Below are 17,247 nucleotides of genomic sequence, written 5' to 3' on the forward strand. Positions count from 1 at the left end.
CAGGAGCTACATCATCTTGGCCAAGGCAATCAAGATGGCAAAAGGTATGCTAGGAGAGAAGAAGAAGAAGAATATGGTGGCACCCACAGCAGAACATGGAAAGGTAAGTTGGTGTTCTCCCCAGCTCCTTTTAGCCAGGCGCACCACCCAGCACTTTACAATACCCACCGGTTGTTTTTGGGTGGTTACAATACAGGGGCTGCCACCCACCTACAATTTTTTCCCACCCAGCTTTAAAAAATGTATGCATTGAATTCTATGAGTGTATTCAAAATTGCAAATCAGGCAAGTATGTTTACTTTTTTTTCATTGCATGTCCCTATTGCAGCCTGGTTGCAATTGTTTAGTTTTTACATTTCCTTCTGCTTCAACGACAGCTCCACTTTTATAATCCCAGATACTCCATTCTTTCTGCAACTAATGATTCTGGATATATGCAATTTTAATCCTTCAGGAACAGCCAGTAATCTTGTAAGAGTTCTCACTCTATAAACCCGGACGCCTGGAAAATTTGGGCATAACGCCACAATAAGGTTCATTGTTTACTGCTGAATCATACAGAAAAGCAGTCCTTAAAGGGAGGCTCCCAACACAAACCTTCTGATTGGCTGACATCACATTGTTTACTACAAGAGATCACACGTCAACTCCAAACCGGTTCCCTCGTGTAAAGAGAGCATTGCGTTCCAGACTAAGAAAACCAAACAACGCAAACTTTTACATCACCGGGACAGTGAGCATATTGATTTCATTAAAACACGAAGACTTATCAACTGAATCAGTAAATCATAAACTCACTTAGTCTTGGAAATCAAAGAAAATGAAGGAATCCTGGTGAAAGTTGAGTGATAAAAGAAGCTCTGTACAGAATTATCCGGCTGGGTAGGAGAGGAAGCCCCTACGGCTTGTGTGCTTTGTTCAGCAAAAACAGTTTTTCAATGCCGATCATGGGATTGTCAAAAGTAGTTAGGCTCTATGGAGTCCTTTGAGCAGCATTAAATTGGATGAACTGCTTTCAATCAAACAAATCTAATATTCTACTCTTCTTAGTTTTATGTTAGAACTTTAGTTTTTTAACTGCGATATGTAACAAATGCCAGTAATTGTGTAAGGAACTAAGCCATAATAAAGGGAACTTTATGAGTGAAAATATCTGAGCGGTTATGGTTGTTGCTTGGATATTCTTTTTAGAAGAATGGTTTAAAAAGAAAAAAAAAAAACAATGCAACAATGTGAACCAATCCAAAAACTTAATTCTGCAGAATACTCATTATATCCTAAGGTTGGTTCAAAACCACCAGTGCGGAAATAAGTGATGCAGCCTGAACACTGTCTGTATCTGTCGTTTGCAGCCCCCATTTATTGTACAGTGCTGAGTAATTTGTTGGCGCTATATACTGTTCAATAATAATATTAAACGCTGATATAGATATATATCAGAGTTTAATATTATTATTGAACAGTATATAGCGCCAGTATATATATATATATATATATATATATATATATATATATATATATAAGCAATTCTACATTCAAGGCAAGTAAAATGGCAGATTACTAACTGGCCAATGTCATTTTCTATGGAGGAGGACACAGCGGGGTGCCTCCCGTTCATCCTTGCCCCTCTCCACAAAACTGAACAGTGATGTGTGTATATTCCAAGTAGAGTAGAATGAACAAGCGAACGATCACAAAAGATAATTTCCAGCATCAGAACTCCATCAATTGTATGTAACTTAGCAGGGAAGGCAAACAAAATAAACAGAACCTGCTGTAAAGACAGCTTGTCAGTAATTATTTTTGGATGTCATCTCATGCAAAAGTTATCCATGCCTTTAGTAAGTGTGCCACTAACATACAAAGCCAAGAAAAGCAAGCCAGAACATACCGTCCTGAAAGAGACAGCAGTGATCCCGTGTTCCTACCCGCTACAACGCCACTAGTCGCCAAGAAATACGTTTATTGGGACATACAATTGTTTTATGCATTAACCTTTCAATCTCTTAACTAATGGAATGGAGTCATTGGCCAGCACCTTAAATACTTCACAGCTTAGCACCGTCACTACCACTACAAGGGCACAGGAGACTTTGCCAATGCCCATTTTTATGGGAATTCCAAGGGCCGGGCTGTTAAGATGGTACTTGGGTTTCCTTCCTGGCACTAAACTAGAAGAGATGTTGGATTATTGCTAACAGGGTAGAACAAGCTTTTTTTATCCTGGTAGATAAATTCCATGACAATACAAAGGCAAATAATTGCACTAATGTGTTTTTTTCATTTGGTATTGCCCTTTTGCAGGGCCTGCATTGCACTGTTCAGATTGCCAAATAAAGCACCACAATGGGCCTGATTTAATAAAACTCTCCAAGACTTGGGAGGTTACACTTTTTTCAGTGAGCATGGGTGATCCAAAAAACCTGGTCCAGGACTGAAAACATTTGCTAACAAATTGCAAATTAATTTTAAGAACTCCATTCCAGGTTTGTTGGATTACCCAGGTACACCATTGAAAGTGTATCCTCTCCAGCCTTGGAGAGCTTTATTAAATCAGGCCCGGTGTGCAAACCTGATGTATTGCACTGCAAGGAAAATGCAGATCGGAGAAGAAAGGAAATGAGTTCATCAGTCTGTATCTTTTACATTGGCTGTCCAGTCACAGGCTGGGGATGCAACTGGGAAAATCAGCTACCACCTACCATCACCTACCCTGCCAGACTGGGGCTCTGTTGGTATGTCAGGATTTCGTAAATCTCAGGGCTAGAAGGACAAAGGCACAAATCCTTTGACAGGTGAAACAATACCCTTGTGCATATTTTATGTATATTTATAATATAATATTCAAGTTCAGGGTATTGTTTTTGGACTCAATTGCAATATTAGTATGCAGTGTTCTCCCCAGCCCCTTTTAGCCGGGTGCACCACCCGGCACTATTCAGTAACCACCCGGCTGTTTTTGGGTGGTGTTACTGATGAGTTGGGTCACAATACACGGACTGCCAGCCGCCTAAAATTTCTTCCCACCCAGCTTAAAAAAACTGTCTGGGTTGAGCACTGAATATGGTACTCTTTTCTTTACTGTTAGGCTTCAGGGACCCCATCCCATTATGGAGAGTGGCAATACCAAAGAATATGACTTCACCCCCCCCCCCCCCCCCCCCCTCTTCAGACAAAACTACTTTTATCAATAATCACAATATAAACAGTTATACATGCAATGTATTCAATTTTATATTTGCCATAGAATAAATACAGACTGCTAATTGTAGAATCTCTATCTTGCTGGTTAATAAAGAACTGTTCCCATATTGGAAGTCAATGCAGAAGTTAGGAGAATTTTCTTTTCACATTGTCGGTCATAGTAGAACCCACTATAGCAGCCTTTCTTACCCTTTTAACATGGAGAGACCCTTGAAATTATTTCAGGCCTTGAGAAAGCCCTGCTATAATTCCTTTACACATTAGTGGGAAGAAAACCTTTTACATTGCCATTGGGAAGAATGCCACACATACAGATAACCAAAAAAGATCATTGGTGTCTGTTTAACTGACCTGGGAAGCACAAATTGCTCGTTGTTTAGGGAACCCCCGGATTGAGAAACATCGCCCTATAGAGTCACAGCTCAAGGAACCTTTGGATGAACCCTAGGTGATCCAGGTTACATTAATAAAAAAAAGCAGATACAACTTACCAATAAATATGTCAACTTGCCCCAAATACTTTGATTTTGTAAAAACTAAAATGCCCTTCAGTCTGGCTTGTTCCCCACATTATTGCAGCAAGTGTTTATATCTGCATATAAGTGTTCTAGATTTTAATGCATTCAAAGGGAAATCTAAGCATGTACTACTAGGTATGTTTTTATACTTGAGATAATTTAGAGACTAGCTGCAAAAGTTTGTACTAGATTTACACAATTGCAGACCTTACCTAAGCCTTTGATGTACTGATGACTTGAAAGCTAATAAAGAGTGCTAGATATCACCAAGATATGAGTGCGAAGCAGCAGGGCATTCCATCTACTTGTAAAAGTCCTGCACACAGAATTATCAGTATGAGGTTTCACCATGCTGCACATACTGACAACAACCATGTATTGACATTCAAAGCTATTAACACATGACTGCGAAAAGTCACATGTCCTTGTCTTTGCTTGCTTTCACCTGTTCCTTCTATCTATATGAATGCAAGGAGCTCAGTGTGTGGGCCTCTGTGCCTGGTATTGCTGCAATTACAAACACTAACTTAAAAGTCCTGAGAAAGAAAACATATGATATTGCTGTAACCATTCCAATTCTGGCTGAATTAAACCTAAAAATGTAAAAATTGTAGCAGAGACAGGCTGGGCCTCTTCTGCATTAAAATAACCAAAAGCTAGAGACTTAATTGTAGGATATTTGTTCCTGATGAAGCAGAATTTTCTTCTGTGAAACGCGTTGAACGCAAAATATGTATCAATATATATTAGACCAGGGATGTCCAAAGTCCAGCCTGGGGGCCAATTGTGTGTTTAGATTTCCACTGGCCCGCAGCCTCTGTCAAAATATCAATAATATGCGGCCCGCCAGCACCGTATAAAATAACCATGTACAAAAAAAACATTTTATATTTCCTTACAGTGGATCAACTGCTTTGCAATTATCGGCCCGCTCCTCGGCGGGCATAATCGGCGGAATGGGAGTCCCCATGGGTGCACAGAGTAAGCTGTGCCGGACCCACACAGACACACCCACTCTTATTCCAAGAACGTTCTCTGCGCGGAGCTGCACTGACACCGGACTCCATGACTAGGGAATCTCTCACATCACCCTGGTGAGCATGTGCTGTGCGGGACCCGCGCAGACCACGCCCACAATAACCCCAAGTACGTGCTAAATGGACGGCCCCCACACATTTTCACCTCACCAAATCTGGCCATCTTAACAAAAAGTTTGGACACCCCTGTATTAGACCAACAATGAAATTGTAGAGATTAACAGAAAAAAAAAACTGTTTTAATGCTGTTTTGAATAAATCAATGGTTTTATATTCAAGAAATATGCATATCCTATTCGACTGAATGCCTTTAAAGTCCGAATATCATCTATATATTGATAGATATCTAGATTATATATCTAGGTATATCAATTATAAAATAAAAAAAATGATTGCAAGCTCTTCTGGGCAGGGTCCTCTCTTCCTCCTATGTCACTGTCTGTATTCATCTGTCATTTGCAACACCTATTTAATGTACAGCCTTGCTTAATATGTTGGTGCTATATAAATCCTGTTTATTAAATATTAAAAAAATTAATTTAGATTTTTTTTTTTGTATGTAATGCAAAAACAAGAAACAAATAATAGATTTAAATGAAAGAATTTGTAAGTTAACACTAAATTTACCTAAGTGTTATATAACTTCTTGGGTGACCCTTTGATTGAACTTCCAAGTGCTAATAGGATGTACTAGTGATAGCTCATTCTGAGCTGGTTCTAACCAGACCGCTTGGATTTACATATTGATTATCTTTGTAAGGTCATGCTGCAGACCGGTTCCTAGTGGTTTCAGCAGGTTCTTCTGTTGTCCCTGTTCATCATGACTAAAGCAAAGAGTGTGTAATGCGATAAGGATGTCCAAACTGTACACTTTTACTGTAACTGTCTGCAGGATCTGCGTGATGCAATGCATGTTTAATGGACTGTAGCCCAAGGTTGTTTAGTAAATGAATTGCTATGTGTGTCAGCATAATTATGGCAAGCTTGGAAATGCATGGTGGAATAATAAATATATAGGACAGGCACAGGATTAAATCTTCAGCTGACCATGCACATTGGAGGGAATTTGGATGTGCAAGTATCTATTCCCCCAATAAATCTTGGGTTTAGATTGGTCCATCCCTTTGCCAATCGATTGATTTATTTTTTAATATCAGATTGAATAATAATGATCATTGTGACCATCTGTGCAAATATTAGCAACTACAAGTATTCTATTCCTCCCTCCTTGGACAAACTTCAGATCCTATGGATGATAATTTGGCTCAGATTGCCATTCTCAAGTCTCCTTCAAACTGAAATAGTCTGTCCTCTATCCTGTATTTGTCTCCATTCTGACCACTTTCCAATCTTCGCATAATATTTATCATACTCAAATCCAAGGATGTTCTCAATTTTGTTATCTTCACACCAAAATGCAAATGGTCCAATCAGCATATGTACCCCACGCATTTTGGAACATTGCACTTAGGGTTTAAAATGTTGTTGGCTTTGTTTTCCAAATACATTTTCCTTAATATCCATCCAGGGTTTCTCCTATTTCATCAGCTCATAAAAAGTTATCATTGGTCTCTGTTGTCACACCAAAGAATACCTGGTCACCAAATTTTTAGTGAATGGGATTTTCCAGGTTGCCTTAGCACTGTATTTTTATATAATAATACAATATTAAAACATTTAATAGTAATTTGGGAGGTGTTTGGTGTTTTGATATTTTTTTTCTAACCCTAATTGGTGATTCTCCAGAACTTTATTGTGGTGGTTCTTTGGTCTTCACAATCCTGCTTGCTTACATATGGTATATAGAAAGCTCTGGAGTATAAGCAATCAAGCAAATTCTACTGTCTCCCTCACTATAAACCCCAAAATTTGTTGAGGCAATTTTCACCTACACAAAAGCAGTACATATAATGTATATAGAATTATTTAAGCTCTCCAAGTCTAGAGAGAATACACTTATCAGTGAAGCTGGGTGATCCAGCAAACCTGGAATGGATTGCTTTAAAGTCATTTGCTAGCAAATGTTTCCACTCATGGACCAGATCCATTTCAGGTTTGCTGATCACCAAGGTTCACTGATCAAAGGCCCTGATTTATGAAAGCTCTCCAGGGCTTTCAGAAGTGAAGATGGGTGATCCAGAAAACATGGAACGGATTTTTAAAAATCATTTGCTCTTTGCTAGCAAATGTTTTGAATCCTGGACCAGACCCATTCCAGGTTTGCTGGATTACCCAGCTTCACTGATGAAAGTGTCTTTTCTCCAGCCTTGGAGAGCTTTAATAAATCAGGCCCATTCAGTATGGATTTCTAACAACATGCACTGGGTGGGTAGGCATAATACAAAGTATGGTCACAGAGAAAATAAGATGTCACAGAATACTTTTATTTATGAAGTTTTATACCAGAGCCCTTGTAATACAAAAATCTACAAAGAATGTCAATGCAAAATATTGACTTTCAATTGGTCAGAATTTTCATTAGAATCTTGAGTTTCGGTGTGTGGGGATGTGACTCGGAGCAAGGTGGCCTTATAAAAGTACAGCTTACCATCTGATGGTACCTCTGCGGCAAACCTTTTCCTAGTTTGTTTTAGCTTTACCTGTTACAGGTGTATTTAAACCACTGCCAATGAATCTGCCAGCAACAGACCAGAGTTTTATAGCCCTATATTATGGCTTTTAAACTTCCTCACAACATCTCATAAAAGATAATTCAAGTTAACCTATGAAATTTGGGTTTAATCTTTTACTCTTACTAATGTTTCTTCAGTAACAAATGTTTTAGTTGACAGAGAAATGATTCACTGATGAAACCCTTACTGATAAGACTCCTATACAAATTGCTAAATGCATCTCATAGGAATGAAATTCCTGAGCTGAAATAAAATGTTTAATAATTTGCTGACCTTGCGTATCCACTGTATACAATACAGTACTCCTGGCACTCATAGAAAGATTATGGCAACAGTCAATGACCTATGCACAACACAATGGGAAGTGTGATAAAGTTTGTTTTACCAATCAGGATTAGCATTCTAAAAAAAAAAAAAAAAAAAAAAATATATATATATATATCAAACTAATTGTCGGGGGAAAAAAAAAAAAAAAAAGTAAAGGCCCTTTTAGCCCTACCAGAAAAATTTATTTAGATATTGTGAACTAAAACTGAAAATGTATCCAGTAAAAAGACTTTAAAGACTTAGCGACGGCTGCTCAACGCACTGGCGATCACGTAGTTTTTTTTCCTTTTATAAATTCATTCACAATACAAAAAAAGGTAGTAAGTTAATGATCAAAAGGGAATTTACAAATGAAACGTGTTAAGAGACAGCTACACAAAACCTTCATAAATTTGACATTGTTATGTGATCCAACTAAACATGTACAGGAACAAAAAGCAAATACTACTACACAACTCTGGACATACACAGCCTCGTAAAAGCAAGACATGCGGGTATTCTAAACGGATATGCTGCTTCTTCTTTTACTTAAGTCATTGGTTAAGGAGGAAGACCTGTAATTATTGCTTAACTGCATCAGAAATTAAAGATATATGGTTTCCTGTGCTGCCAAGAAGAAATACAAATCTTTTATCACTTAAAAAGTGTTCAATATATGTAAGGTTCTCATTTATATAGGTCATTGTATATCTAGTAGTGAGATACATTCAACTGGACTTCATCTTGTAATGTTGAAACCATTCCATCAGTTTTGATGAAGCAGCTTGCAAAGCTGTGAAATGTTGTCAGCAAGTCAGTATAAATGTAACTAATTCCTACTGTATAGCTCCCATCTATTAAACTATTTTAACCATTTGCCTGAGGTTCAGGTTTAAGGACACAGTAAAGCAATATAGTAGAGGTAGTCCCCGAGTTTAGGACATCCGACATACAGACGACTCCTAGATACGACCAGGGGTTCCCTGCTTGCTCGTGTGCAGGACGGAGGCTTGATGGTTTGCAGAAGAAATCAAAACTGATGTTGTGGGTGATCTTAAGGACTGAGCTCTTCTGCAAGCTCTTGTAACTCTTTAATGACCAGGACAAACTGTGCAGTTGTTTCTTTTTGCATATCAAAGCATGTCTTGCTCCAGAAGTGATTGAATGTCTAGGCTTCATAAATTTTTTTTTTGCTTTGTTTGTGATTAACTCACAGTGAGGATCTTATACAGTAATTCACACCACGTTCCCTAATATGTTGAAACAAGTTAAAATTCAACTTAAGAACAAACCTACAGTTCCTATCTTGTATGTAACCTGGGGACGAACTGTACTATATTTGCAATGTGAAACTGGTTATTTGGTTTCCCCATCGCAAATCTGTTCAGCCCACCTTCCATGCTTTCCCGTAGAATTCATTTTTTCTCCTTTCTGAGTATAGTGAGTCAGTGAACTTCTGTAAGCCATATACAAATCTCCATGACCCTAGTGGGTAAATATTCTTTCACAATATACTCAGCAATAAAAGTGAGCCAAGTTTCGTTGGACATTTGCCAGGAGTAATTTCTACATATATTCATCCAGGAGGCCCAGCAGTACTGTAGAGGGACAGAAGAAGCTTTCCCCTGAAATCAGCTGTCAGTGCCATGCAAGGGATTGCAAAAGAGCTTCTTGCTCTTGACATAGAAAGCTTGAAAGGCCTGGACTGCACTATATTGAGCTATGATGGATCAAGAACTTGTTTTAAGTGGAGTTCTGTATATTATAAACTTTATACAGAAGTTAAATGACTGTTCGGTCTTCCGTTCTCCTAAATCTCCCAAATATGTTAAAGTTGTCAGCACACTAGGGTAAGATTGAGAAGAGCTAACACTGCTGGAGCAGATTATGCAGGTACCACTATATTTCCATGATGGGTGGATGAGAAGGTTTTTTTTCAGCCTGAAGGAAACATGTTACATACTGGTAGGCTAATTGGCTTCTGTCTAAACTGGTCCTTCAAAGTTTGCAGGACTGATGACATGTTAACTATTCACATCAATTCCTGCCCTAACAAAAAAGCATTCTATAAATCTCTGTTAAATATTCAGAAACTGAATACATAAATACATATATATATATATATATATATATATAATAAAGAAGCATGAGCAGCAAGGCAGCGTTGCTATCCATTGTGCATTTGGTGGGAAAGAGTCTCTACAACTTTAGTCTAATCAGTTACTTGAAAAACATGAAAGTAAAAGCTGATATCCTTCTCCAAGATCCAAGTCAAAACTTGTTATTTATATAGAGTTGTGAACTACCTTTCTGGCCCCTTTGCAACTTCCCCATACCCCAACCCTATTCTACCATAAAATAGACATGATCGCCAAGCTCCAGAGCCATCACACTTACCAAAACTCATAACTACCTGGCAAGCAGATAAATGCAAAAGTAGAGAACTGAAGGAAAAGTGAATATATGTTACCAATGGGGTCTTCACAAAGGCAGCAGTAAAGTTCTCTGAAACATATTGGGGGTTCCTATAATGACAGTGATGTCACCCAACCAACCTGAAACTAAACATCACATCTATAGGTCATACTAACTTAGCTTTTACCGTTAGTCCACTTAATATTACCACCACACCAAGTGCTACATGGTTACATAGTAGGTTAGGTTGAAAAAAAAAAAAAAAAAAAGACATAAGTCTATCAAGTTCAACCACTAGGGAAATAAACATATCCCAGATATAAAATCCTATAAACATAGTTGGTCCAGAGGAAGGCAAAAAAACCCCGGTACAATTTGCTTCAACAGGGGGAAAAAATTCCTTCCTGATTCCATGAGGCAATTGGATCTTCCCTGGATCAACAGTCTTATTTTTACTTTAAATTCTTAATACCCAGTTATATTCTGTGCTTCTAGAAAAGCATCCAGCTTTTTCTTAAAGCAATCTATAGTAGTTGCTGAAACTACTTCCTGAGGGAACCGATTCCACATTTTCACAGACCTTACAGTGAAGAATCCCTTCCTTATCTGGAGCTTAAACTTCTTTTCCTCCAGATGCAAAGAGTGCCCTCTTGTTCTTTGTAATGATCTCAAAGTGAATAATTGGGAAGAGAGTTCTCTATATGGACAGTTTTATATATTTATACAGGATGATCATATCCCCCCTTACACGTCTCTTGTCAAGGAAGAATAGATTCAGTGCTGTAAAGTTATATCACTAGAATAAATTTCTTTCCAAAAAAGGTGGACAAGTAAATTGTTCATTAACCCATTTAAGTGTTTAGAATTCTGTGGATCCCTCATTGAAATGACATCTTATTCCTGGGATATTTACTTTATGTTTAGATAGCACAGATTTTAACTACAATCAAATCTGTTAAGGACAACATCTGCACCCTTACATTTTATTTCACATCACCAACCCCAAGTAATCGCCTTTTATCTTTTACCTACTATTGTGACTAACGCTATGGTGTTTTTCCACCATTAAAGTGAACCTGTTCTTTTGTCCCCCCTGTCCCTGAAGCAAGCAACATTTATATGTCACACAGGGTTCTTTAAAACCTCCAAAAAGTTGGCAGCTGTGGTCATTGAGCTGTGGTTGACGGACCTCCAAAGAGATGGTGCCTGCCTAATTCAACCACTTGGCAGTGGCAGCTGCATGAAATCAAAGATTTATTTCTTAGCTGTCTGCAAAAGGTGGCATTCTCACCACTAATGTATGGGGGCATTCTTCCCGCTGGCAACCAGTGCCAATAGCATTTTCCCCTATTGATTGATTGTAGCATATTTTAGGGTTCCTTGGAGGTACAAAGTTTGAAAAAGGTTGCTCTAGATGGTGGCCATAAAAACTTAAAGACCACAAGACCACAGAAAATACAGAATTCTCAGTAACTATCATTTACATGGCTCAACATATTACAGTGGGCTTTGCTGAGAACACTAAACTATCGGTTTCAGCCCTGCAAAAAATGTTAAAATAAAGATTTTATACAAATAAATAATCTCAGCTGCTTAAGTTGCAGACATAAAACAAAGTGTTCCCCTTATATGTTATCTTTGCAGGAACCATTTCCTTTTCCATTGTTTATAGAATCTGTTGCCAATAAAAACAATTCAGCTTATAAACAATTAACCGGTGCTTAACCGGTGAACAAAAAGTCTTCACCCGTCTGTCCGCTGTTTTACCACTGGGTTCTGCTGCCCATCTTCAGATTTTAAGGGCTGGAAGGCTCATGGACTGTAGAACCATGAAGATGCAAAATGTTGCACCTCCAAGATGTCTATAGTATGCGTTGCAATCTTTTAGAGCCCATTCACACCTGTCCTGGTGCATTGTAATATCATATTGACTCATGGTATGTAGTTACCAATTCAGTAGAAAGGGCTGCCATGTACCAGAATAAAAAAATAAAATCCAAAAATAGTGCAACTTTCATGGGGTATTGCAATGCATATGTATGGTGCTATAATGTGTTTGGGAGCCATACAGCTCCAATGTAGCATAAATGTGAGCAACACAAAACCAGCGAGCCCCTAAAACTACTTGTTTTTTTAGAAGTTGGCCAGCAATGGTACCAGTAAGAACCCATTCATATGAAGAACGGATACATGCACTTTACTTTTGATGCAGTTCAAGTGAACTGATTGCCCAACACAACTCAAGGTACCAATTGGCCCAAAAGAACAGAAACGTATGCAGGCTCCTAAAATGCAGGTATATAATGTGTCCCAATCTTTAATAATAAAATTATACATATATACATTGCCCAATGAGCTGAAAAAAGCCTAGGGATAAAGGTATGATTGACCCACTGTGGGCACCATCTTGCCACTATAAATATACTATATATTGCTTATAGATGGCAAGGAAAGCTTATCAACTGACTTTTTATAAAAGTATATATGCAGATGTATATATATTCACCAGTTAATTGGCAGCACCAGTTATTGGCAACAGATCCTATAATAATGGAAAAGGAAATGTTTATATATATATATATATATATATATATATATATATATATATATATACATATATATACATATTAGTAACAGCTCTATATAACAACATTTTTGAAAAAGATGTACCATACATCTGATACAGCAAAAACCAGCAGAAAAAAATTATGCAGGTACCACTATATTCACACGCTCAGGAGGATGAGAAAGTTCACTTTAAGCCTGAAGGAACTATGCAAGCGTCTGCCAAAACTGGCCCTAGTTGCTAGAACCACTTGAACATGGCAAACAATAATAATAATAATAATAATAATAATAATAATATAGACAAAAAAAAAAGAGGCGAGGCAGCCCTGCTATTTGCCATAGATCATTTGGTAAGGAAGCGTCTCTTCCACTTTAGCCTAATTTATGTTGCTTTAGTTCCCCCAAAGGCATTTGCAAGGTTTTCCTCTACTTTGTTCTTTTAAAATATGAGAGTTTATTGTTTTGCATTTGTATAGTCAAAAAACACAAAGCTCTTTAAAACCCAGCCTAAAACACATATTTCAAATGCCAAAATGTCTATGTTGCTGTAAAACATCCCCATGCATTCCATACAATACAGATCACTCTGCTTAAAATGCTCTGAAGTTACCTTTTGCTCTGCGTGAAGATTTCTAGTTTTATTTATCAGCTCCTTAGCCAGCAGACACCCCCCCCCCCCCCCAAATCATCCCAAACCTTGGCGCCTCCAACTGCGGCACCCAACCAGCTAAAATATTAAGCAGAAAACTTTGCCAGGGGGCACTCCAGCCAAATTTACAACAAAAGGAGAAAAGGGAACCAAAGCACAATGGTGCCAGACAACCAATCAAATGTTATTTTTATTATATAAGCAAGGAACCTGGTTGTTTGATCTGGCAAGTGATCCGCCTATAAAGGGAAGTATTACAGTGACCAAAAAAGTTATAATTTGGCTAAACAGCAGGCTGATGGATCCCCATCAAGAATCTTCCATAGTTGGCAAACATGTAGCAAATACCTAAATTTTTTTTTTAATCAATTGTATTTTAAGACTAATGAAATAAAACGGGGCAAATACTTGGGAGCAAAACTTTTTATATAAAGCTCACAGTTGGCACAAGGCAATGATTGATGAGCTTCTCTTGGTTGTGCAGAGTTCTGCATGAAAAGTTGTCTATATACATCAGAATTTCACAAAAGTTTTTGACATGGAGGAACCCTTGTAAAAACTTTTAGGTCTTCAGGGAACTCCTGCTATAATAACTATATCCATAGCTCATTACTTTAGTGTGGTGGTCAGTAGGAAGAATTCTTCTTACATTGCCGGCCTTTGGGAAGAATGTCATCCTCACAGAAAGCTAAAAAGATCATTGCTCCAAGATTGTAAGCTCCTCCTGTGTCACTGCCTGTATTGCCTGCCTGTTGGTCTGTTATTAAAGTACAGGGCTGCGTAATATGTTGGTGCTATATAAGTCCCGATTATTATTATTAATATTATTATTATTATTATTAACAACAACAACAGCAACTCTCAGGTCATTGTAACTTACACCAAATAGTTCATTGTTCCAGGAACCCCTTGCAATCTCTGGAGGAACCCTAGCTGAGAAACACTGATGGATTGTACTGATCAGCAGTCATCGACCTTTTTGGCCCCGCGGACCACTATAATTACTGGCTCCTGACTGCGCATGCGCAGGGAGCTGGTTGTTAGATTGAGTTGGGGACATTGTGAGCTGCTCTAGGGGACAGTACGTGACTATGGAAAAACACGGCACAAGACAGCGCAATATAAATACACGGTGATAACATTATTAATGTGCAATTAGAAAATTGTATTTCGAGACTAATGACAGCCAATGGGGGAAAAACTTGCAGCTCAATTGGCAACAAAGTGTTATATATAATTTTTTGTAAAGTTCGCCATTGGCACACGGCAATACTTCATAAAAACTGATCAGATTGTACAGATGGACGATCCAGATAATGTGGATACAATGAGCCTGATTTATTAAAGGTCACTGAGACTGGAAAACAGACTATTATGGGAGAACCTGTGTGATTCAGAAAACCTGGAATAGATCTGGTCCAGGTTTAAAAACATCTGCAAACTAGTAACAAATGATTTGAAGAAATCTACTTCAGGTTTACTGGATCGCCCAGGTTTTCCCATGATCATCTATCTTCTCCATACTTGGAGAGCTTTAATAAATCAGGCCACAAGCCCATGTGTATAGACGTCTATCCTATAAGAACCAATGCCCACAGGTCAATGCTTATGGTAATGCTGGGCACCCTTTTAATATTTTTTATAGCGCCAACATATAACGCAGCGTTGTACATTAAATAAAACTCAAGCGGCCCTAAACTCCAAGCTAGGTTGCTTTGATGATCCAACTTGGAATCTGTTGATTTCTGTTAATATTGGCATTGGAGATCTCATCAGATGCAACTAAAGATCCACCATGTATGTGACCACATGGGGCACTGACGCTGGTCATTCTCCATGCAATCTGATTGGACAATCTTTGTACTTTCGGTTTACCCCATCAATGAATCTACTTGTTTGTGCTCCGCTGTGTCTCAATGATCCGCCCTGCAGGATCACTGGATGACCAACAGCGAATGACAGCTGCTGCTTTATATGGGGAGGACACAGAGGGGCGCTCTTATTCTCCCCCCCATCGATCTCTGTGTCTGTACAGTATTCGTACACTCCTACGTTCGTTTTCAGCACCAAAAATCTAGCGTCTGTACAGCGCTTTGGCCTATGTAAGTGACATTACACTACAGTAACGATATTAGATTGTGAGCTCTTCTGACAGTGACATGACTATTATTATTAAACTATAGCGCCAACATACTACATAGCGCTGTAGGGGTTGCAAATGACAGTCAGATACAAGCAATGACACAGCAGGAGGAGAGGACCCTAACCAAAAGAGCTTACAATCTATGATTTTAGAGAACTGTGCATATGTGTGTAAATTTTTGATACCGGTAAAGCACACTGTGCAATCAGAATATGACAGATCAGCTTTTACTTTCATACAGCTATGGGTAGCTAAACACTTTTGGTATAGATCGAGAGTTGTGATTGGCTGTTAGGGTTTGAAGATGTTGGCTGTGACTGGCTGTGAGCCCCCAGTAATATTAAACAGGATTTATATAGCGCCAACATATTATGCAGCCCTGTGCATTAAATAGTGTATGGTTGGATCATGGTAAGTTTTGTGCACAATTTCATACATCTGCATGCAATGAAGCACACCCACCTCCAGGGGCAGAGCACTTACCTCTGGCACATTCTGGCTGGATCTCTGTATTCTGGTTCTCAGATGACTCGCTGACCGCTCTGACTCGCAGCGGAGTAATGGAGCTTTGTACCGGTCCGCGTCCAGTGATACACATAGCAACTTCAGCAGCTTTGTCTATGTGTCTGGAAGGCTGGAAGGACTGGGCGGACAGCAGCTCTATCTCAGGGAAGAACACATTCTCTCTGATGATAGGATTTTGCTGGTTTCTCATACCGATCTAACTCAAAAGTTCTGCAACTTGCACAGACCACGAGGGCTCCAATCAATAAAAATGCGAATGTCATTCACTGCACCAATGCCATCCAATTCCCTGGCTCATTCCCCTGCTTTAACGATCTGTAAATTCCGCCGTCCGCACCGATCGAGAGACTACGTGCGAATCTTTCAGGCGCACAGAGGGAATCCAAACGTGGGCGGGGATAATAAGCGACACCCCTTACTTCTCCATCACTAATAAAGGCGTGATGCGTGGGCGTGGTTATGTAAATATAACGCAGACTTCTCTTTTACTATACTGTTGGGGTTGGGATATGATAATAAGGCACCGCCCATCTCCATAAAGCTCCACGCTACTGTAAATAAATTGTAGGCGGAGACATGCAGATGAGACGGATTCCCTCTCCCACGACTTTAGACTCTCAGTTGTCAACATAAAGGCGTATCTTTGGGCGAGTTCCGCCCTATTCACACGAGGGCGGAGGGTTGTATTACTTTCACTCTACGTAAAAGGAGGAGAGGGGGAGGGTTACAATCTGCTCTTACAAACTGGCTGCTGGTCTCCAACCAGTCTGTCCCAGTATATCCCAGTGTTGCAGTAGTAATGCACAGCTGTGTACAGGTGAATGAGTCATTTTGAGGGGGGAAAAATGTTTATAAAAGTAAAATTATTTAACAAAAAATACATGAATATCATAAAAAAAACCCAACACTACATATCTTTCCTCCTAATGGGCCTGATTGATTAAAGCTCTCCAAGGCAGGAGAAGATACACTTTCATCGGTAAAGCTGGGTGATCCAGCAAACCTGGAATGAATTTCTTAAAAAGTCACTCGCTTTTTGTTACCAAATTTTTTTAATCCTGGACAAGATCCATTTCAGGTTTGCTGGATCACCCAGGTTCACTGATGAAAGTATATCCTCTCCAGCCTTAACAAATCAGGCCAATTGTGTGATACTTCCCCCACCTACTAGATTGTAAGCTCTTCTGGGCAGGGTCCTCACCTCTTCCTGTGTCACTGTCTGTCATTTGCAACCCCTATTTAATGTACA

General features: G+C 38.9%; 1 protein-coding gene across 2 annotated transcripts in view; it reads right to left on the bottom strand.

Annotated features, from left to right (window-relative positions):
* The window catches only part of RANBP3L (RAN binding protein 3 like), a 36,686-nt gene extending 20,293 nt beyond the window's left edge, over positions 1–16,393 (bottom strand). For both annotated transcript variants that reach the window (XM_072416600.1, XM_072416599.1), the window contains exon 1: positions 15,957–16,393. In XM_072416600.1, the coding sequence (XP_072272701.1) occupies positions 15,957–16,188 (232 nt within the window). In that variant the 5' untranslated portion in view covers positions 16,189–16,393. The remainder of the gene's footprint in view (positions 1–15,956) is intronic.
* Between the last annotated feature and the right edge of the window lie 854 nt (positions 16,394–17,247).

This window comes from Pyxicephalus adspersus, chromosome 6 (assembly GCF_032062135.1).
Source record: "Pyxicephalus adspersus chromosome 6, UCB_Pads_2.0, whole genome shotgun sequence".
Taxonomy (NCBI): domain Eukaryota; kingdom Metazoa; phylum Chordata; class Amphibia; order Anura; family Pyxicephalidae; genus Pyxicephalus; species Pyxicephalus adspersus.